Source organism: Delphinus delphis, chromosome 9, assembly GCF_949987515.2.
Source record: "Delphinus delphis chromosome 9, mDelDel1.2, whole genome shotgun sequence".
Taxonomy (NCBI): domain Eukaryota; kingdom Metazoa; phylum Chordata; class Mammalia; order Artiodactyla; family Delphinidae; genus Delphinus; species Delphinus delphis.
Window position 1 is genome coordinate 31,740,609 of NC_082691.1, and position 23,672 is coordinate 31,764,280.

The following is a 23,672-nucleotide window of genomic DNA, read 5'->3' on the forward strand; positions in this document are numbered from 1 at the left end:
GGCCCAGGGTTCAATCCCTGGCCAGGGAACTAGATTCCACATGCATGCCGCAACTAAGAGCCTGCATGTCACAACTAAAAGATCCTGCACACCACAACTAAAGATCCCACGTGCGGCAACTAAAGATCCCGCACGCAGCAACAAAGATCCCACGTGCCACAACTAAGACCTGGGGCAGCCAAAGAAAGAAATCAATAATTTTAAAAATAATTAAATAAATAAGCTGCCACACAAAACACTATACTTCTAAATATTCTGTCATTATTTGGTACTCAATTTTCCAGAAATTTATCTCTCAGAATTTTTCCCATGAAATGGTTAGCAGCAGAGGAAAGCCTTGAGCAAATGAAAAGAAAACATCCATCACAGAAATTTTTATGAAGTACTTAGAACTGAAGTATTAACTAAAATTCTAGTCTGGAGAATACTCATAATGCTAGCCTTGAGGACAGAGACGGCAATGTTTTCTGTTTACAACACCAAAGTCTTGAAACACATATTCAAGATCTGCATATGATTTATATGCTCATAGTTTAAGCAGCAAAATATAGATATTACTTTTTTTATATTTATATTACTTATATAAATATAAGTTATAAATATATTTCCACATTTCCCCTTTTTCTCTGAATTATTAACTTGTACTAGAATTTGAGTATCTCATTTGTTCCATTCCTCAGCCCACAATCTGGTAGGAGGTTAAACAGAACCAACCATGATATAGTTATGGAGAAAGAGAGAAGCCATTCATGTGGATGTACCATCGACTGAACCATTAGAGACAATAAATAATGAAGAGTTTATGTGAAGAGTACTTCTGGGTGTTACCCACAGTGAGACACGGCAGATCTCCCTCACGTACTTTCATTTCTCGATTAACACATAATCCTCACTGTCTTCCTTTCTGGGTGTCCCTCTGTCTTCTTCAGTGCATGGACTTGGGACTGGTCTGCATGCATTCAAATACTGACTAATTACTAACTCTATGACCTCAGGCAACTTAAATATACTCAACCCTCTGGGCCCTGGTTTCCTCATCTGTAACGTATAGATAATAATAGTATCAACCTCACGTCCATGAAAGAAATAAAGGAGTTAATATATGTAAAGCACTAAGAACAGTGCCCAGCACGTATTAAGTGCTCAATAAAAATTGGCTTTTGTTACTGCTAAAAATTGAGTCTTCCTCAAGGCTTAGAACTCCCCATTCCTTTTACTTTTCCCCATATCCTATCCCAGGAGATTTATCATTCCTTCAACTCAAATGTTGTCAAATCTCTAGTCCAATTCTTTATGCCAAGATTCAGTCTCATTTCTTAAACTGCCTGGATATCATTTACACTTGTACGCAACTTGTCATCTTTAACACAACGTGTCTAAAATCACAAGCACCTTTATCCAGGCTCATGTGCAGGCAGTGAATAGTCTCATGAGGAAGATGAGAATTCACAGAACACTACAGAATTTCAGCAGTGGTTGAGTTCTGTTCACACAGATGACTTCGCAAGGCCCAAGTCATCAGAGATTTTAAGGCAAAGGCAAAACCTAACAAGATAGAGATAAAAGGGAGTAGGATGTCGGGAAATCAGATCCACAACAAAAAGAACAGAATGAAGGCCACTGTCTGATAAACAGAGAAAGGCATTGGGAGAAGAGAAAGCCTTTGAGGGGTCTATTACAGCAGCATAAAAGGATCTGCCTGGGGCTTCCCTGGTGGCGCAGTGGTTGAGAGTCTGCCTGCCGATGCCGGGGACATGGGTTTGTGCCCCGGTCCGGGAAGACCCCACATGCTGCGGAGCGGCTGGGCCCATGAGCCATGGCCGCTGAGCCTGCGCGTCCGGAGCCTGTTGCTCCGCAACGGGAGAGGCCACACAGTGAGAGGCCCGCGTACCGCAAAAAAAAAAAAAAGGATCTGCTTGCTCAAAAAGTTTTTCAAACTGTCTAGTTAAGCCTATGTTTAGTGTAAAACTCTGAGGCTTTCGAGAGCCTTAGCAAATCTAAGTCTCCTGAAGCAAGGAATACTTCCTGTCCAACAAGGAGGCTCTGGTACCTAGCCTACCCCACAGAGAGGTCATGAGGTTCTACCCAGGGAAGGGCAAGAAGAAAGGTCTGAGAGTGTCTCAGGCCCCAGTAGGCTGGCCCTCCCACCAGAAGCATCAGAGAGCTCATTTGCCCTCGGCTCCAGGACCAGCATCAAAACCTTTGCTATCTACTCCCCTCACCCAGGCAGCTTTCAGGACATTTGGAAGTCTGAATCTACAAACACATTTATGACAAGATACTGAGTGTTCTAGGGTAAAAATTACAACAGAGATAGCATGGAGCCTTGAAAAGACACAGAAGGATATACAGGGGAGTGGCAATCAGGAATGGTGGTGAGAGAAGGGTATTAACTGTATTTTTTAATATTTGTTTTTAAATGGTTTCACTTGTCACATAGAACATGTCTATTTTGTGCATGAGAGAGGTACCATCTGACCAAACTTGGTTATCACCTCCTCTTGGAAGCCTACCATGATTCCTAGATGGAGCCAGACACCCATCCTCTCCTTCCCAAGTAGTTTGTGTATCTCTGTATCATAGCACTAATCATATCCAACTGCATTTGTTGGCTCCCTTGTCCATTCCGCCCATTATGCTAAATTTCTTGGGGGATGGGAATGAATACTTAGGACACATACCATGGCTGGCTCACAGAATGCTTTAATACATATTCACTGGTGGACTGATCGAAGATAATAACTCCCTACTCAATACCCTGCCTCAGAGATTGGCAACCCTTTCCTGTAAAGGATCAGATGATATTTTAGGCTTTGTGGACCATATGGTCTCTGTCACAACAACTCTACTGCACCACTGTGTTGTGAAAGTAGCCACAGATCATACTCAAATGAATGGGCATGGCTGTGTTCCATTAAAACTTTATGTATAGATACTGAAATTTCAACTTCATATCATTTTTATGTGTCACAAAAATATTCTTCTTTTAATTTTTCCCAGTGATTTAAAAACGTAAAAATCATTCTAAGCTCACAAGTGGCATAAAAAGAGGCAAGAGGCCAGATATTGCCCACGGGCCATAGTTTGAGGACCGTTGCCTTCCGCGATAGGCCTGCCTAGCAGTCCATAGTTCCTAAGGAAATGCTGCTGAAAGGGATAATTCACATCTATAACAGGTACTGAGTGATTTGCAGTATGCCTTTCAACAAATATGAAAACTGAGGTAGTATCACAGAGCTCTATAAAGATGAAATGAGATAAGGAACCATATCATCACTGCAGGTTATGAAGGTTCATTTGTGAGGAACATGGAAGTATGAGTTTCCTGTTGATAATAATAACAATAATTAACATTGAGTACTTTTTTATGACTAAATTCTCTTCCATGAGCCTTCAATGAGGAATCCACTGAATTTTCACAGCCATTCTATGAAGGAGGTTCTATTGTTATCCAACCTTTTTTTGAAGATGAGAAATTAAAGTATGAAAAAATTCCCCAAACCTAACTAAAAAGTGGGGCAAAGGTGGGGTTTCAGTCGCAGGCAGTCCAACTCCAGAGCCTGCACTTTAACCACTGAATACAGTGCCTCTCAAGAAGGTGACACAGACAGAGACAAAACTTCCAAATACTTCTCTAAATTTTCCCAAGATTGGAAGAGGGAGCTGAATGGGAAGGATTGGCAAGGAATGCAACGTCAACTACTCCCCCCGTTGGAAACCCTATGATCTGGACATCTATGAAGATGCAGTCCAAACCACCAGCTTACGAGCTAATGCAGAGGCCTAGGAGGAGCTAGTCTCCACAGCTGGACCGTTCTTAGAACTGACGTATGCTGTTGGGTAACTAAGACAGGTTACTGCCCATCTCACATGTCTAAAGGTGGACCAGGTAACAAACACCAAGACATAGTAATCGTCAGTACTTCTACTTAAAGAGATCAATTATTTTCTTATGAGAGTAAAGGCCAATTAACATCTGGGTGATGGAGATATAATGTATGTATATGTTAACACACTTGGCTTTTTTTTAAAAAAAAAAGACTAGTCAGACATGCACCCCAATGTTCACAGCAGCATTATTTGCAACTGCCAAGATATGGAAGCAACCTAAGTGCCCACTGACAGATAAATAAAGAAGATGTGGTACATATATACAATAGAATACTACTCAGCTACAGAAAAGAACAAACTTTTGGCACTGGCAGCAACATGCATGGACTTGGAGGGCATTACGATAAGTGAAATCTCAGACAAAGAAAGACAAATATTGTATGATATTATCACTTATATGTGGAACCTAAAAAACACAACAGGGCTTTCCTTGGTGGCGCAGTGGTTAAGAATCCGCCTGCCGATGCAGGAGACACGGGTTCGAGCCCTAGTCTGGGAAGATCCCACGTGCCACAGAGCGACTAAGCCTGTGCGCCATGACTACTGACCCCGTGCTCTAGAGCCCGCGAGCCGCAACTACTGAGCCCGCATGCTGCAACTAGTGAAGCCCGAGCACCTAGAGCCCGTGCTCCACAACAAGAGAAGCCACCACAACGAGAAGCCCGCGCACTGCAATGAAGAGTAGCCCCCCCGCTAGCCACAACTAGAGAAAGCCCGCGCACAGCAACGAAGACCCAACACAGTCAAAAATAAATTAAATAAATAAATAAATAAAACCACAACAAACTAGTAAATATAATAAAAGAGAAGCAGACTCACAGATACAGAGAACTAACTAGTGGTTACCAGTGTGTGTGGGAGCAATATAGGGGTGGAGGAGTGGGAGATACAAACTACTGGGTGTAAGACAGGGTCAGGAATGTATTGTACAACACGGGGAATATAGCCAGTATTTTGTAATAACTGGAAATAGAAAGTAATCATGAAACACTGTATAAAAAAAATTTTAGGGGCTTCCCTGGTGGCGCAGTGGTTGAGAGTCCGCCTGCCAATGCAGGGGACACGGGTTCGTGCCCCGGTCCGGGAAGATCCCACATGCCGCGGAGCGGCTGGGCCCATGAGCCATGGCCGCTGAGCCTGTGCGTCCAGAGCCTGTGCTCCACAACAGGAGAGGCCACAACAGTGAGAGGCCCGCGTACCGCCAAAAAAAAAAAAAAAAAATTTAAATTAAAAAATAGAAAATAAATTTTGAAGAAGACCAATCCACACAGCACAAGTGAGTCTACTCTGGCCCATCCAAGTTCAGCTCTGCTAGCTTCAGGCAGCCATGTAATTGTCTACTCTTCCCAGACTGGGCCAATTTTCAACAGCTGTGTTAATAGCCCAATATTTCCTGATAAACACAGCTGAGTTCAGCAGCTGGCCCTCCATGGAATGCATGCAGGTGCACAGCATAATAAGTAGAACACCTCCCACAGTTAGATCAACGTGTGTGTCTGGATTTCATAAAAAGTGGGTAGGATAAGAATGGGCACAGATGTACATATAAAGTCAGCTGAGCTGCCACAGAGCCCTGAAAAGTAGTGAGAGAACCAACTCCAAAGAGTATTGCTAAATTATAGCATGCCTGGGAACCAACGAACTCAGAGAGCACCAAGTGCTTCCTTTTGGTGAACGGTATGAAAGAAAGGTGCCAGTCCAAACGTAGAACAACATCTTTTGCCAGATCCCTTTGAATGCCATGAAGGGGCATGATAAATGCGTAAGAATTTTACAGAGCTCAAACATACTATAAAATTTTCTGGCCCAATTCATTACCTGTCTTCACAGAACTGAAGCAGTCCCGCCTCAGGGTAAACAATGTCCTCTTCAGAATCACAAAAAAGAGCTCCCCGGATCCACAGACAGGTATCAGAGGATCCATAAACACCCCCAGTTGGCATGCCTATTAACTGGCATGCATATATTCTGGGGGAAAGGATTCAGAGTGTTCATCAGAGACTTATGCAAAAGCTACATCACTGTATTCTCCCGTGTGTTCTCAAACAGGCCTTATCAAGGTTTCTACCCTCGACTGCACAACAGGCTGTAAGTCTTCGGGTATGCTTGACCAAAGGTGACTTGGGAGCTCACAGCTATCAACCAGTCCCTCCTCAATCAAGTTCGAGAGTGTGAAAGTGTGTGTGCGGGACACCCTAGTCCATTCACTTTCTCACCCTCCTAAGAAACTTGTTTTAATTTTTTCTTTTGGCCATGCCACAAGGCTTATGGAATTTTAGTTCCCCAGCCAGGAATCAAACCCAGGCCCTCAGCAGTGAGAGCGCAGAGTCCTAACCACTGGACTGCCAGGGAATCCCCATAAACTTGTTTTCCATCTCCTTTCTTTTTCAGCCAAATGGCTTACTTTTTATTTGACTGAAAAAACTGAAGTTATCGGAAGAAAAGTTCCACAAGTTCTCATGTCCTCGTCTACCCACCTTTGGGCATTGACACTCAAATACTCTCTCTTCCCACCCGTTATTGTGGGTGAACTATTTGTGCTCCTACCTCAAGCAAGTATTCCATCTTGAGCATAAGATTCCATCCTTTCTCAAGGATATCACTCAAATTTCTTTCCTTTCTCACAGAGCATCACTTTCTCCTCTCTTTTGGATCATTTCCATTAGCATACAAACAAGCTGTTATTTCTCTCATCCTAAAACACACACACACACACACACACACACACACCCCTTCTCTTGTCCCCATTTCTCCATTTTCATGTTTCCAAGGAGTCTAACCTGGGACTTCCCCAGTGGCGCAGTGGGTAAGACTCCAAGCTCCCAAGGCAGGGGGCCTGGGTTCGATCCCTGGTCAGGGAACTAGATCCCACATGCATGCCACAACTAAGAGTTCACATGCCACAACTAAGGAGCTTGTAAGCCACAACTAAGGAGTCCACAAGCTACAACTAAGACCTGGTGCAACCAAATAAATAAATAAATGGCTTTTAAAAAAACAAAGAGCCTAACCTGTGGCAATGTCCAAAATTAAATTTCTGGTGTTTACTGCCAAAATACTCTCCCCTCCATCTTCCTCATTTCAACTGATGATAGCTGCATCCAGTTTATCCAGCTAAAAACTATTGAATCATCTTAAACTCCTGTCTCTTATACCCACGTCTAATATGTCAGAGAATCTCGCAACTGATTCCTAGTTATCATTCAAAGTCCAGATTAGGCTCCTATACCTCTTCCTGAAACTACCTGGGATATTTCTGACTTCACAGAGCTCTCTCTTTTTCTACATATCTCTACCAGCACTTCCACTGTATACTCTAATGCTTGTGAATATTATCTTCTGGGATTCATTACAAATATGAACTATAGCTCAGACCCCTCCACAGCACTGAACACACTAGTGCATATTTAGTAAGGGCTCCACAAACTTCATTCTGAGCGAATGATATTTCTGCAAAGATTCCAACAAAATCAGTACAGCAAACAATACTTACTTCCATTAGTTAGTTGTGAAATAGTCAGGTTTCCTAAATTTCCTGCATTTGCAAAGCTATCCGTCATGTCTCCAAAAACCAGCATCGTGAGGGGGAGTCCGGCTCCGTGGATGATGGCGGCCACAGTCCCCAACACCATATACAACTTATCAAGCCAATTCGAATAGCGAAACTAAAAAATGAGAAAACACAGAGAAGAGGAACAATTAGCACAATTTCATGGATGATTAGCTCTACTTTCCAAATATATCTGAAATCTAAACAGTTCTCAGACTACTACTGCGACCACGTTGGTCTGATAACCTAATTAGAAATAGGCATTTGGGACTTCCCTGGTGGCACAGTGGTTAAGAATCCGCCTGCCAATGCAGGGGACACGGGTTCAAGCCCTGGTCCGGGAAGATCCCACATGCCACGGAGCGACTAAGCCTGTGCGCCACAACTACTGAGCCTGCGTGCCACAACTACTGAAGCCCACACGCCTAGAGCCCATGCTCTGCAACAAGAGAAGCCACTGCAATGAGAAGCCTATGCACTGCAACAAAGAGTAGCCCCCGCTCGCCGCAACTAGAGAAAAGCCCACGCACAGCAATGAAGACCCAATGCAGCCAAAAATAAATAAATAAATAGATAAATAAATAAAAATAAATGTATTGAGGTAATTTAAAAAAAGAAAAGAAAAGAAATAGGCATTTGTTTCTTTTTTTGAGTTCTGACCTTCTTCTTTATAGTGGACTCAGTCTGTCTTCTTTTTTAAATTGAAGTTTAGTTGATTTATAATATATTAGTTTCAGGTGTGCAACAGTGCTTCAACAATTTTATGGATTATACTCTATTTAAACTTATTATAAAATATTGGCTATATTCCCTGTGTTTGTACAATACATCCTTGTAGCTTACTTATTTTATACACAGTAGTTTGTACCTCTTTAATCCCCTACCCCTATCTCGTCCCTCCTACCTTCCCTCTCCCCACTGATAACACCAGTTTGATTTCTGTATCTGTGAGTCGGTTTTTGGTTTGGTATATTTATTTGTTGTATATTTTAGAGTCCACATGTAAGTGATAACATCCAGTATCTGTCTTTCTCAGGTCTGACTTATTTCACTAAGCATAGTACACTCTAGATCCATCCATGTTGTTGCAAATGGCAGAACTTCATTCTTTTTTATGACTGAGTAGTATTCCACTGTGTGTGTGTGTGTGTGTGTGTGTGTGTGTGTGTGTGTGTGTGTACCACATCTTTATCCATCCATCTGTTGACGGACACTTAGTTTGCTTCCATATCTTGGCAATTGTAAATAATGTTATTAAGAATACTGGGATGCATATATCTTTTCAAATTAGTGTTTTTCTTTTCTTTGGATCTATACCCAATAGTGGAATTACTGAATCATATGGTGGTTCTATTTGTAGTTTTTCGAGGAACCTCCATACTGTTTTCCATAGTGGCTGCACCAATTTACAGCCATACCACCTTGAACATGCCAGATTTCATCTGCCTTCTTCTCTTACATATGCGGGTTTCATGAGAAGCATAGGACATTCTGGGAAATTACAAAAATCTATAATGACACAATAACAGAAAGGCAGCATTTGTGACTCTGATTTCCAAGAATGGAAGCGACTTTTCAGCTCAAGATTTTTCAACCCAGAAAAATCACCATTGAGGAAACATGTGTTGTGGCTTTAAAAAAGTGGCTTGGGTCAAAGATCTGCTGCCTAACAGCATTAGCACAAATGTGAAATGATGTTAATGTAATTAGGTCTCCATAGTAAGAAGGAAGAGGAAAGGAATGAGTTAGATGCATGCTTCCCAGAGACCAGTACAGATGTGCATAATCTCTTTAACTGCAGGCAAATTGAAAGAAAGAAGAGAGGGAAGGAAGGGGGCGGCGAGAGGAAGGAAGGAAGGAAAGAAGGATTTGTAATCAAATGAGCTTAAATTAATGACGTATTTTCCATAATCTAAAAACATCCTATTTACAAATTAAAACCTTTAAGGGAGAACATGTTTTGCCTTTTTTTCGTATTTCATTGAAACACAGGCTAAATTTTGCCACTATTTACTTTGTCTTAACTAAGCATTCATCCACCTAAGGAAAGAAAAGAAAGGAGTTAGAGATGAGCAGAAACCATTTAGTATCTAGTATCTTCTATCAGAGACTATACAATGGACAAAGTATCAAATTCCTCAGTAGAGGAAGAGAAGATGGTTGATACACAAGGATTTCCCCTCATCACCAACCCCAAGGACATTTTACCTCGAAAACTAACACTGGCTATTATAATAAAAGCAAGCAGGCCATGAATATAAATATTTACTAAATGCCTACTCAATGACCGAAAAAAGCCAGAAATAAATACCAAAGTTACAACTCCTGCTTCCAGAGTGTTTAAAGGATGGAGGCAAAGCAAAAAAAGTATATTCAATATCTATTCTGCATGCCTTGACAGCATGGTATATACAGTGTAGGGCAGATACAAAACTGAGCGAATGGGTCGTTGCCTCCTTTGTGGAAAAGCTTCATAGAGGTGATGCTTCCTCCCAGCTTTAGCAGTTTAGCAAGGGCTTAAAAGCAAGGAGGAAGGCATTCCAACCAGACAGGACGCTAAGTTGAGGCAAGAACGATCACAGTGTGCCCAGAGAAGACTGGGGTCTCCCAAGCTTGGGGTGCGAGGTATAGAAGCAGCACGAAGAAGCTAACTGACCAAGAAGGACCCTTCACTGAGACAAGGCAAACCAGAATCGGCAAAGATATGGGGGAAGGGGACAGAGAAGGGGCAGAGAAATCTCATTTGGTCCTGTTTCATGCCCATCCAGGCATACGAGGAGAAAATTCAGTTTGAGGAGTACTTTTGTGACACTAGCGTATGTAGCAGAAGTCATGGGTGTGGACAAGATCATCTAGCAAGAAATAATGAGTGGGATTAAGAACAATTTGGAGGGGCTTCCATGGTGGCGCAGTGGTTGAGAGTCCGCCTGCCGATGCAGGGGACATGCGTTCGTGCCCCGGTCCGGGAAGATCCCACATGCCGCGGAGCGGCTGGGCCCGTGAGCCATGGCCGCTGAGCCTGCGCGTCCGGAGCCTGTGCTCCGCAACGGGAGAGGCCACAATGGGGAGAGGCCCGCGTATCGCAAAAAAAAAAAAAAAAGATATTTATTAAGCACCAAATACGGATCAAGCTTGGTTCTAGGTACTGGCACAAGTACCTAGTAAGACAAGCTTTATGAGGACAGGTAGCTTGAGTAAGACAAGCTACCTGTCCTCATAAAACTTACATTACATTTTACTAGTATGCAAACAGTACAAGAGGGAATAGACACATTCAACATTCATTCAATATCTAAGTACCTATTAAAGTTCCAGGCACGGTTCTAGGCACTTGGAGCACAGCAAGGAAGGAATCACACAAAACCACCTGCCCTCATGGAGCTTAGATTCAGAAAGAAGACAAACGTAAACAAGAAATCAGACAGTGGCTAAGTACTCAGAAGACATATCACACAGGGTGGTGTGCCACAGTGACAGGAAGCACCAGTGGGCTCAGACTGGCTGGGCAGGGAAAGTCTCTATGAAAAGGCAACATCTGAGCTCAGTCCTCAGTGACAGGAAGGAAAAAGTCATGTGATAATCTACGGACAGAGGTTCCAGGCAGAAAGAACAAATGCAAAGGTCCTGGGATGAATACAAGCTCAGAGGGTTTCAAGGACCAAACACAATTACCACTGTGGCAAGAAGAGGGTGAAGGAGATCTGCCTGCCGTGAAATCAGAGGTGAGACAGAGGTCAGATTATGGAGGGTATTGTATAGCCAGAGGAGGAAGTTTGGTTTTACTGTCAACTTCCCATCTAAGCGTAAAGGAAAGGCATTCAAGGGTTTGAAGGATGGAACGGAGGTGATCTGATGTGGCTATTGTGGGTAGAATAAGTTTTAGAAGCGCAAACATGGAGGAGGGCAACTAGGAGGTAAGACAGTGGTTGAGAGAGTGAAGTCTTGACCAGGTATAGGAGGGCAGAAAAATGCTCCGGCTTCCAAGCACGTGCACGTCCTATCCCCAGGGACCTGTGAATGTGTCCTCACGTGGCAAAAATGACTCTGCAGACATGAAGGATACTGAGATGAGCAAACTATCCTGGATTACCCAAGTGGGCCCAATGTCATCATAAGGGTCCTTATCAGAGGGAGCCAGGGGGATCAGAGTCAGTAGTAGGAGAAATGCTAAGCAAGAGGGTGGAGTGAAGCAAGGAAGGGGCCACGAGTCCAAGAAGGCAGGAAGCCTGTGGAAGCTGAACAAGGAAGGAAATAGATTCTCTCTTAGAGCCTCCGGAAGAATCCAGCCCTGCTGGCACCTTGACTAGCCCAGTGAGACTTTGGGCCCCAGAACTATAAGACAATACATTTGTGTTGTTTTAAGCCACTAAGTTAGCGGTATTTTGTTCCGACAGCAATAGAAAATGAATACGCAATGTCGAAAAATGGATAATAAGGAACAATGGCCAAGCAAGAAGGATCACAAGCGGGGGTGGAAGACATCCATTTGAGTTTACAGCGTTAGAGGTGGGAGTCCACCCGGATGATAAACCAAAGGTCTTTGTCCACAGTGTCATTTACTAAAGGAAGGAAGGGATGAAGGTTGTTGGAACTGAAGAGGTCAAAGAATGTGGAGCTTAGGAGGCATTAATAAGGTTACCAAAATAGAAGAATGATGAGAGCATAGGCGAACGAAGTAGAAGCAATCAAACGACAAGGTCCTCAATGGAGGAGCAAAAGTAACTAGAAATCAGTAGAGGGTATCACTGAAAATGGATAGAAGATATTATAATTGTCCAGAACCAAACTCAAACAGGGATGGAGTTTTGCATGAAAACAATTTGGAAGCGGTCACGTGAAACTAGAGAGCTGCCAACACTATCACTGGCCCCTGGGATTAGGGGTTGAGAATTCTAAATTCACAGGCAAAGTTGACACAAGAAAAGAACCGAAGAACTGGGAGGAAAATGAGCAGACTGTGGCATCACAGATGCAAACAAGAGGAATGAATACGGTACACAGGGTCAGGTGCTACTTAAAGGTCGGGACAGACTGTCCACTGCATTTGGTGAGTGTTGGAGAAGCCAAATTATAATACGTTAAGAAGTGATTTGGAGAGAGAGCAAAGGCAGCTCCTATTTGTGAAGCTAGAGGAGATGGCTTTAAGGAGGGCATTAGTGACATTAAAGACAGGTGACCTGTAAATACCAATTGGAAAGATCCAGTTCAGAGGGAGAGATTGAGGATACAGAAGAGAAAGGATAGTAATAATAATAACGTAAGGTCCTTGAGAAGGCAGAGGATATAGAAGCCAAAATACAGTGTTCAAGTGGGTGATTAGATTTAAGAACCAAATGCTTCCTGTTACAATAGGAGGGAAGGAAGAAGCAACTGATCCAGGTACAGGTATGTTTGTTAGACTGGGAGAGAAGAGCTGAGGAACTTCTTTCAGGTGGCTTCCATTTGGTTTGTGAAATAAAAAAAGAGGTCATCCACCAAGAGTTGGGGTTAGGTGGGGAGAAGTGGGAAATCTGAATAGAGTTTTAACATACTCAGCGAGAAGAGAAGGAATAGGGTTGCTGTGTGGGATACAGCCTATCGTGAGATTTTTCTCCAGCACCAATCAGACGTCGGGGTTCAGGCACCAAGAAAGCAGATGGCTGATTTTGCCTGGGCTGGGCATGACAAGTGACAGGTGAAAGGAAGTTTATAGTTCGGGCAAGAGTATCACTAAAGTGATGACCATTGCTCTAAACTGATAAGAAAGGGAATGGGGGCTTCCCTGGTGGCGCAGTGGTTGAGAGTCCGCCTGCCGATGCAGGGACACAGGTTTGTGCCCCGGTCCGGGAAGATCCCACGTGCCGCGGAGCGGCTGGGCCCGTGAGCCATGGCCGCTGAGCCTGCGCTCCGCAGCGGGAGAGGCCACAACAGTGAGGGGCCCGCGTACCAAAAAAAAAAAAAAAAAAAAGAAAGGGAATGGAAACAGGAAGGGGCTGATTGGGAAACTGATGGGTCAGGGGACTCAAGGTCCAAGGAAAACAGTAAGCAGATTGGAGAGAGGAGATGGCTGGCTAATTCAGTCTGGCTGCTTCAAAATGGTACTTTGGAGGTAGAACAGTTTCAAGCAACAGCAAAGTGCAGGATGTGAGAGGGTGGCTGGAATAAAGGGGAGGGAAAAATTACTGCCGCTGTGAAGGTCAAAGAGTGGTTATCCTTATAACACCATAGAAGTCACCCAAGATAGTAGGAGTATCACGGGTGGAGAGGGAGACACTGAACAAGGTGGTAAAGTCTCCAGTGAAGAATGACCAAGTGGCCGGAAAACAACAGCATCAACAAAGAACCCTTCAATTCCAGAGAAATAAAATGTTAACCAACCATATACTATCATAAAGGATTAACGTTGTTAAAAGCTCTGGACGTAGAGTAAGCAGATCTTGGCAAAATTCTGGGCCTTTCCCCTTACTAGCTATGTGACTGTGTGACTGAATACATTGCTTAAACCTCTCTTGAGTCTGTTTCATCATCTGGACCATCAGAATAATACAAGTTCCTACATCACAGGGTCACTGTGAGGATGAAGTTAAATAATACACATGGGTGCTTAACAGATGCCTGGCACAGAGGAAGCACTTAACATTGCCACCTATTCTCTATTTAGAAAAAAAATTAATGTTTCAATAAGATACATAAAGTGGAAAGATCAGAGCTGAATCTGTAGCAAGGGTGTTTAACCTTTAAGGAGCGCTTTGTGTAAGACGTGTAGCCCAACTTGTATCGCTCCCGCCCCAATTTCCAGTTGTCCCGTTTCCTCACTTGTTTTAGATTTTATTTTGTATTTCTGTAAACGTTGAAACAAAGCCTGACAGAAATAAAATAAAGGCCAGTAGAAAAATCTGAATCTATTCCTTACCTCTTTTTCATCATTTTCTCAAGACTGCCAAAAAGTCTTCTACTAGAAAAAAGTTAACAGGGATGGCGTACAGAAAACAGTGAACGCTGCAAGCCTGAGACTGCATTCAAGGTTAGCCCTTGGCTGGCATCTAGAATTTGGATTTTGGGGAGAGTAACCATCACCCTAACTGACAAAAGTGGCCAAACTATTTGTACAAACAATGTGCTTTATGCTGAAGGTCTGCCTTCCTTCTGCGAGTCTGGAATTTTGGTACACGCTGCGCCTATGTGATCAGCCCCCAGTCAAAAACCCTTGGGCACTGAGTCTCTAATGAGCTCTCCTGACAGACAGCATTTCACACGTGTTGTCACAGCTCATTGCTGGGGGAATAAAGTTGACTCCATTGGGACAAGACATTGGGGGCTTCTCTTGGACCTCTCCCTCTTTCCTTTGCCCATTGCCGATTTTGCTGTAAATCTTAGCCACGAGTATGGCAATATGCCGAGTCCTGTGAGTCCTCCAAGTGAATCATCAAACCTGGGGTTCTTGGAAACCCCCAACACATATCAGTTTTTGTCTTAGCTGGAAATTTTTATGCATCAGCAATGCCAACAGCATCAGCATTTTACTGTTAAATGTTCTTAATATGTCCCTGTCTATATGCGTTTTATACACAAGTTCACAGTTAACTATGTCAGCTCTTCAAGAAAAAGGCATGAGAAAGCGCCACTTAAATAGTACAGCTTTTCCTCAAAAGACTTAGAACATATTCCTTCTATGCCATCCTGAGCGCTGTGATTTACAACATGAATTTCCTAGGTCTGAATCTTGGCCCTGCTGAGGATTCCTGGGCAAGTTAGTAAGTCTCACCTCACTTTCTCTATCTGTAAAATTAGAATAATAGTAGTATCTATCTTCAAGGGAGTTGTAAAGATTAAATGCGTTCATATAGAAAGTACTTAGTGCAACACATGGCATAAAGAGCTGTATTTATGTTATAATTATTAGCCTTCAAACTCCAGATGTTTATTCTTTTGTGGGCACAATTGTATTGATAGTATTACTTCTATATATTAGGTCTGTTAAGTTTTCTAAAACATAAGACTGATTTTTTCAATTTAAGTTACTTGTAAAACAAAATTACAAAAGACAGAAATATTTTGGTCTCCAAAGGATAGAACGGAAATTTAGTCTTGGCAATAAACCCTATTTTAACATCAAAGCTTCTTTTAGTACAAGAATATAAGAATGAACTCTAAAACAAATAAAAACTGTCACTTGATTATTCAAGTAGTCCTTCTGAGAATGACCCAAGTGCATAGCCTCATTTCCCCAAAATTCCAAAGAGAGTGGAAACAGACTCAAAGGTGGAACTTCAGCAAGAGCAACTGCAGTGCAGGAAGATGAAGTTCTTATAAGATAACCAGAGTGCTCGGTGTAAAAGGCAACACTTTTTTCCTGCCTATAAGCATTTTCTTGTTCAATTTACTAATATTCATTTTACAAGATGGATTACCCCCCCACACACACACACATTTTAAAATTGTCCGGTGTGTTACGCCTGAATTATAAAGTGTGCACTGCAAGACTTAATTGGTTCAGCAGTCTTCCAGGTTCTACTTGCAGTTCACCTACATCTGCATTCTCAGGGGAAAAAAAAAAAAAAGGATCCAGGTAGAGAGAGACCATCAACCAGCCTGTCTCAATCCAAATCTGATTAAAGAAAAGCTTCTAAGCAGCTACTGTGAAACCAGAAAATAAGATAAAGAATTAATTATATTCCATGAAACCAGAAAATAAGATAATTAATTATAGTCAGGTTTTCAAATTCCAGATTTTCAGTTATTCAGCACAGAAGAATAATGCCATGTACTAAGTCATAGTAATAAATAATCCGTTGCTAACTTCTATTATATGAGTGTCTGGGACTTTGACCGCAAACCTGCCAGGATTACGGCCCTTGTAAACAGGGCACCCCGTTCTTTCTTCGATCCACACTTCACGTGGCTGGTTTCCTCTATCTAGATGGCTGAGACCATCACTGGGAGAAGTGCTTGCATAGGTAACATATCACTGGCGACATAACTAACTAGGAGAATACTGAAATCCAGGCTAGGAAGGATGAGTATGGAGGTTCATGGTACACAGCAAGTTATGACTGGCATTCCCCTGAAAACAAACTAAATTAAACGAATTCATTTTACCTCTCCATTAACAAATACAAACAAATTTCTGTCCAAGAAAGTATTATACCAGATGAAATACCTCATTTCTAGATCAGGAGAAGTCAAATTTCCAAAGCACTTTGAATAGTGAATACATTCAAACTCACCACTGCAAAAGTACTGACAGTTGGTTTCTTTTCTTTCTTCTCATCTTTTTTACTGAAAAACCTAGCAATAGAATTACATAAAACTTTAAAAACTATAGAAATCTTTAATTACCCAATTAACATAGAGTTTATATTTAATAACAAATAGGACAAAGAAACATGTCTACAATGTTATTAAAAAAACAGGTTATAATACGATCCCATTTATGAAGTTTAAGTATGTTTACATATACCTTAGAAATCTATACATGCGGTTATCACTGGGTGTTGAGATTTCTACCAAAATATTTTCTTCCTTGTGCCTTTGGTATTTCCTAATTTTCTATGGTGAATACACAGAGACACAAGACTTTTGCAATGAGAAAAAATAGTACTAAAAAAGGAGAGCTTCCTGTTTTTCTTCTAATTAGAAAATCATTCATGCTCTCCAGAGTTAATCCCCTTAATTATCACCTGAGTAATTCTAGCAGCAGAGAGCTAGTCTATCTACCTGGATATTATCCTTAATCATTCCCTTTACCTAGTGGAGAGGAGCGGCAAACAGATGCAGGGCATAAATTACCCTGAGAAAGGTAATTAAATCACTTGCCTTGAGTAAATCTAATTCTGAAAAGATGTCTGGAGCCCTAAATGTACCATTAAGGCAATAAACGCAACCTAGAAAACCTGCCACCAAAAAAGATGGTTTGTAAACTGCACAAAAGCGGTCCTCAGGCAGAGACAGGAAGGTCAAGTATTTTGAGCACAGATTCAAAACTCTGTAACTAGTTTTCTATTCTATGTAACTGCCACCCAGCATGTGAAAGCAAACCAACCAAAACTAGCCTCCGCATCTACATTTTCATATTTATAAAAGAAAGACTATTTCAGGGAAGAATTACATTATTTTTACACAGCTTTTCCAGTTCAAAAAGTAAATGCATCTTTGTTCTTTAGCTAAGCAAAGTCAAAGAGTTGAAGCAACTTCTAAAGAAAAAAGAATCCAGCGTCTACCCCATATTTGGCTTTGGAGTGAGGTTCGAGGAACATAAAAACACACAAAATACACAAACATAACTCTTCAGATTTGATTCCACCCTATTCCCAGTAAAGGTGTGGTTTCAGTATCCCTGGAATCAGGATGAGAGGAAAAAAAATAGTCATACATAATTGAGTTTTAGCTCTAAGCTTTTTATTTATTTTTTCATTCTCTAAAACTGCAGCTACTCTGAAGAATTTATAATGTTCCAGACACTGGCTAAGTAAACACTTCCCATACAGGAGCTCATTTAATCTTAATCTCTGTGAGGCAGGCACATTTTTGTCCTTCCTTTAAAGACAAGAGAACTGCAGGTGAGAAGAGTTAACTAATTTGTCCAAGGTCACACAGCTAGAACAAGGCCAAGATTGAAACTGCAAAGTCTAACTCCCAAACACCAGGCTATCTGGTGCAACCTCAGAATTCTGAGACGCTGCATTGCAAGCAAATGCACATATAAACTGACTCTCACCCCTCCTAGAAGACTCATTTATCCCCATCCGCTCAAACACAGTGCTGACAAATGGCAAAAGTCGCTTATCAAGCCTCATTTTAATAAAGAATCTTAACAAATACAAATATGCCAAATGGTACTACTACCCAAGCATTATACCTGTTAGCAAAGCCACGTGCTTCTTTATAATTTCAAATATAGTTTTAAAAAAACTCACAGAAAAAGAAATAAGATTTATGGTTACTAGAGGGGGGAGAGGGGATGAGAGGCAGCTGGTCCAAAGGTACAAACTTCCAGTTATAAAATAAAGAAGTACTGGAGATGTAATGTACAAGAAGATGATTACAGTTAACACTGCTGTGTGATATATATATACACATATATATAAAAGTTGAGTAGATCCTAAACGTTCTCATCACAATAAGAAAAAATTTTTCTTTTATCTATATGAGATGATGGACGTTAGCAAAACTTGTTGTGGTAATATTTCACAATATTTATAAGCCAAACCATACGCTATACACTTTAAACTTACATGGTGTTGTAGGTCAATTATATCTCAATAAAACTGCTCAAAACTCAATAGACTATATATATATCTAAATATATAGTTTTATTAAGAACAGATTAAAATCAGTAATGGTGAGCACAATTTACTAAGAGCTACTTAACCAAAAAAAACAATTTCTAGGGCTTCCCTGGTGGCGCAGTGGTTGAGAGTCCGCCTGCCGATGCAGGGGACACGGGTTCGTGCCCTGCTCCGGGAGGATCCCACATGCCGTGGAGCGGCTGGGCCCGTGAGCCATGGCCGCTGAGCCTGCGTGTCCGGAGCCTGTGCTCCACAGCGGGAGAGGCCACAACGGTGAGAGGCCCGCGTACGGCAAAAAAAAAAAAAAAAAAAAAAAAAAAAAAAAAAAATTTCTAGTTTGAAAAAAAAAGTCTATAGGCCATGATAAGAATCAGCAATAAAATGAAGGCATGTGCAGGCTCAAACGAATCTTTTTTCTGTTTTTCAAAATATGGACTCTATTTTATTTTTTGAAGAATATAAATAAATGTCCCACAAATATTTATTGAACATCTTTTTCAAAAGTGGAGGTATAACTGACATACAACATTGTATTAGTTTCAGGTGTACAAATTGTCTGGTGTGTTACGCCTGAATTATAAAGTGTGCACTGCAAGACTTAACTGGTTCAGCAGTCTTCCAGGTTCTACTTGCACAGTTCACCTACATCTGTATGATCTGTATCAAATCTGTATGATTTGATATTTGCATATATTGTGAAATGATCGCCACAGTTAAGTCTAGTTAACATCTGTCATCATACAGAGTCATAGAATATTTTTCCTTGTGATGAGAACTTTTAAGATTTTCTCTCTTAGCAACTTTCAAATATGCAATATAGTATTATTAACTATAGTTGCCACGCTGTACATTACGTCCCCATGACTTATATTATAACTGGAAACTTGTACCTTTTGACTCCCTTCACCCATTTTGCCCCCCTTTCCTCCACCTCTGGAAACCACCAACCTGTCAAATGTCTATCATTTCCTTCCACATACCCTTAATACTTCTTACTCCAATATCCCTAAGTGTTTGTGTCAAAAATACGTAGTTGTTTAAGATACCAAGTTTAAAAGTCAAAAACAAAACGGGAAATATCTACCTTCCACTCTTTGTAATCTATTTTCTTTTTGTTTATTTGGGAGTTTTTTATTATGCAAGTTTTCAAATAAACAAAAAAAATCTAAAGAACAGTAATAAGACTACCCATAAAAAATTCACCTAGATTCAACAACTGTGAACATTTTGACCATATTTTCTTTATCTGCATAACAAAATATATATTATAACTGTTAAAATTTTGCTGAACTATTTGAAAGTAAGCTGCAAACATCATGGCACGTCATACATTTTCCTACCATGATCACATATAATAAAATTAACAGCAATTTGATACCATCTCATATCCAATCCACATTGAAAATTTCCAAGAATGTTTTCTATAGGTTTTTCCTTTTTTGGAACTGATGTAATAAAGGCTCACACATCACATTTGGTGGTATTGTCTCTTTAGTCTCTCTTTTAAATCTAGAAGTCCTCCTCCCCACCTACCCCCGCCAAACATTGACTTTTTATAGGAACAAAAACAGATGTCTTATAAAATGTCCCACATCTTGGATATGGCTGTTTCAGACTTAGTCCAAACTGAGACGTGCAGTAAGTATGAAATACCCAGATTTGAGGACTTAGTATGACAAAGAGAATGTAAACCCTCTTGTTAATAATTCTGTTTACATGTATAAATGATAATATTTTGTATATACTTGGATCCCTAAAATACATTTTCAAAGTTAATTTCACCTGTTTCTTTTTACTTTTTAAATGTTGCTATTAGAAACTTAATAATTACAAATGTGGTTCACATTATATTTCTATTGGACAGCATTAGTCTGGAAGCTTGATTGGATTCACTGAATGATTTGCAAACCTACTTCGTGGTGGTGCCGTGTTACTAAAGTCTATTCCACCATGAGCCAGGCCAGGTCTGATCATTTGGTTAAGGTTCCTAACTGCAAAATCTCTCCACTGGAAAACCACACTTTCCTTTTTCCAATTAAGAATTGTGGCTAATTCTTAGATTCAGCCTTTCTCTGAGTGCTTTAGGATCCATTAACAATCCTTGCCCGAATCAATTGTAACAATGCAGGTTTCAATATGATAGCTGGCATTTTTCTGTAAAGAAGTTTCTCTCTCTCTCTCTCTCTCTACTTGTCTCACCCTTAGTTTTCCTCCTCCTCTCATAATTTTATTAAGAATTCATTTATTCAGTATTTCACAGTCGAGTACAGTCATTATTCTTTTTGACGCTCAAACTGTCCCAGATTCGGCTAGTGGAAGCCCCTTCAAGCCAGCACCTGTGTCCTTTTTGACAACCGCCCTGAACTCCACTAACTGTTTTCAGGTACTACAAAGCTACTCCAGGCTCAGACTCAATTGGTATTAGCCCTTTCTCTATGGGGCGCAGATTCTTTTTGTAATGAACGATATTGAGAAACCAAGATCTGACACTAAGTGTGCAATTTGCCACTATTCCTTTCAGTGGACAGAAACTGAACTATTTAAAAAAATGATGAAATCACACTGAAGTTTCTAATTCAAATTTAACATTGTTTTTAAAAAGCTTATTTAATGACCACATTTGTATTCCTTTTCTTTCACACTGAAAAGCTTGGTTTCTAGTAATATTAATATATTTACTAAATTGTTTTATTTTACAATTTATTACTAACAAAAAGCTTATTGAGCAAAATTTTAAATTTCATGTACAGACACTGCACTGTGATCAAAATTCACTTAAGATAGTTATCTTCCCTATGTGGTTACAGTACCAACTCTATATATAATCAGGATAATTTCACACCATTCTAGTAACTTCTTTGGTAGTACACTCCTCTCACAATTTCTTCTACAAGGGTCAGCTATTCATTGCCTTAAAATTAAAAAAATGCTTAAATGCAGTTGTGGCCTTCTGTCCCATCTGCCATGCCACACACATGCAATGTTTATGTGACTGTTTTACCAGAAGGAACGAAGGACCACAAAGCAGAACACAAGAAGCACATGGTTCAGGCTCGTCGGCGACCAACATCACTTGTAAAGCAGGTTATAAAACACCGAAAAGAAAATGAGCACTGGCCTGTATGGGACCAGAAAGCTGAGGTAGAAGCTCACCATGCAAACGCTGTGCTCAACTCAGCCAGCGAACTTCTGCAGCTGCTTGCATTTAAGATAAACAGCAGCAGCAGCAGCAGCAGCTGATCATTTATTTCAGTGCTGAAGGCTAGAAACAAATTTCCCAAATCTCTCAAGCCATGTAAAGATTGAAAATGAAACAGACTACCTTTTCTTGTCCTTTTTCAAGAAGTTCTCCCCCCCTGCACTTCCACTGCGGCCTTCTTCAAGATCCATCGCGACCTGAGGAGAAACCACAACGGATTAGCCAAACGCAAGATCCGCGGAAGGCAGAGGTGAGGCTGAACTTGAGTCCCGCGCGAGGAACGGAAGGGCGGAGCGCTCGCCCTGATGCTCCAGCCGCTCGCAGGCGCGATGGTCCCCGCAGAAACTTGCCTCCGCGCCCAGCATCCAGCCTCCGCAGGCGAGCAGAGTTGCAGGGGTGCGGCGCAGCCCGGACTTCGCCCGCCTCCACTGCGGCTCTGCCTCCCGGTGGTTCGCCTCGCCGTCCACCAGCCCGCAGGCTCGGAGCCCGGCTTCCGACACCGCGCTGTCTCTGCGGGCTCTGGGCAGCAAACTCCAGGACGCGTGGCTAGCACCGAAAACTAGGGGCTGGGGTGCCCCAGGAGCTCCCCGACTGAGAATAAGTCTCACCTCACTTGGTCCCCTTGGACTTGCCAAGTGGAATCTCCCCCTCCCTCTCCTCCGAAGCCCTCTTCCCACAGGGACCAAGCTCAAGAAATTGGAGAGCGCACCCTTCCCGCGAACCGTCTCCCTCTAGTCCCCAGCCTCGCGCTTCCCTACCTCGGGCTTTCTCTTGGAACGTCCACTAAGACGTGAATCTTGGAAGAAGAGACTCAGACTCCAGCGGAAAGTCGCGACGGCAGATGCCAGCAACGGCCGCCGCCGCCGAGCCTAAAGGAGCCGCTACGCGAATGCGCACGGGCTTCCGGTGGCTAAGGGAGCGAGGAGGGAGCGCGCAGACCACACCCTAGTGCTCCGCTCCCCAGCCAATCAGCCGGACCCGCTCGGGACCGCTCGATTGAACGCAGATTGCTCGGCAAGTTACGAAACTGGTTGGAATTGCTAGAGGAATGTCCTCGCTTCTGTTGCCCCTCAGCAAAAGGACGAGTAGAGGAACGCTTATCAGCTGACTCATCAAGGACTTGCACATTCATAGGGTCCTGTCTGTACAATTCCAAACAAGTCTTCATATCCACCGAAGTATGTGTAGATAGATAGATATAAATGTGAATATACAATTCGCTCCTGGTGGCTCGAGTAGATACTACTGCCCATTCTGTAGTTAAAACGAGTTAAAATTCCATTCCAAGCAGCACCTTTAAAAAGGCCAGGTGAAATTTTTCTGCAGGTCTTTCTTCAGTATGTTAGACAGTTTCTAAGGTGTATCTGTTCATGTTTTATTTGAAGAGAAATAGAAAGAAGTAGGAAGACTTTTTTAAAAAATCATGTAAGTCGAAACGGACATTTCAGGGTGGAAATGTAATTAAAAGAATGTAATCTTTTCGGATTGTAGCCATCAGGGGAATGCCCATGTTTTTCTCAAGGCGTTTTAAAACTCTTATATTTTAATTCGGATTCTTAAAGTTTCGTGTATTTTAGCATATTACGTTAGTGGTAATTTAATTCCATATTTACTGTTACCATTTACAGTTTTTTTCTGGTCCTCTCTTTTCCTCAAGTTGTTGAAAAGTGTAATCTTCACAATTCAAATTCATAAAGCAGCGTTAACTCACATCGGAGCTTTACATACTTATCAACCCAGGGGAAATGGATGTTGTAACTTTTTG

The 23,672-nt window shown here is 41.6% G+C and overlaps 1 protein-coding gene across 2 annotated transcripts in view; it reads right to left on the minus strand.

Annotated features, from left to right (window-relative positions):
- Positions 1-22,844, minus strand: part of LOC132430971 (ATP-dependent translocase ABCB1) — a 102,346-nt gene extending 79,502 nt beyond the window's left edge. The window contains exons 1-4 of one of the 2 annotated variants that reach the window (XM_060020362.1): positions 22,666-22,841; positions 22,031-22,104; positions 16,648-16,708; positions 7,385-7,556 (exon numbers count right to left, since the gene is read on the minus strand). In XM_060020362.1, coding sequence (XP_059876345.1) covers positions 7,385-7,556; positions 16,648-16,708; positions 22,031-22,098 — 301 coding nt within the window. In that variant the 5' untranslated portion in view covers positions 22,099-22,104; positions 22,666-22,841. Of the gene's footprint in view, positions 1-7,384; positions 7,557-16,647; positions 16,709-22,030; positions 22,105-22,665 lie in introns of both variants that reach the window. The other variant, XM_060020363.1, reaches the window with a different exon arrangement.
- Positions 22,845-23,672: the final 828 nt, after the last annotated feature.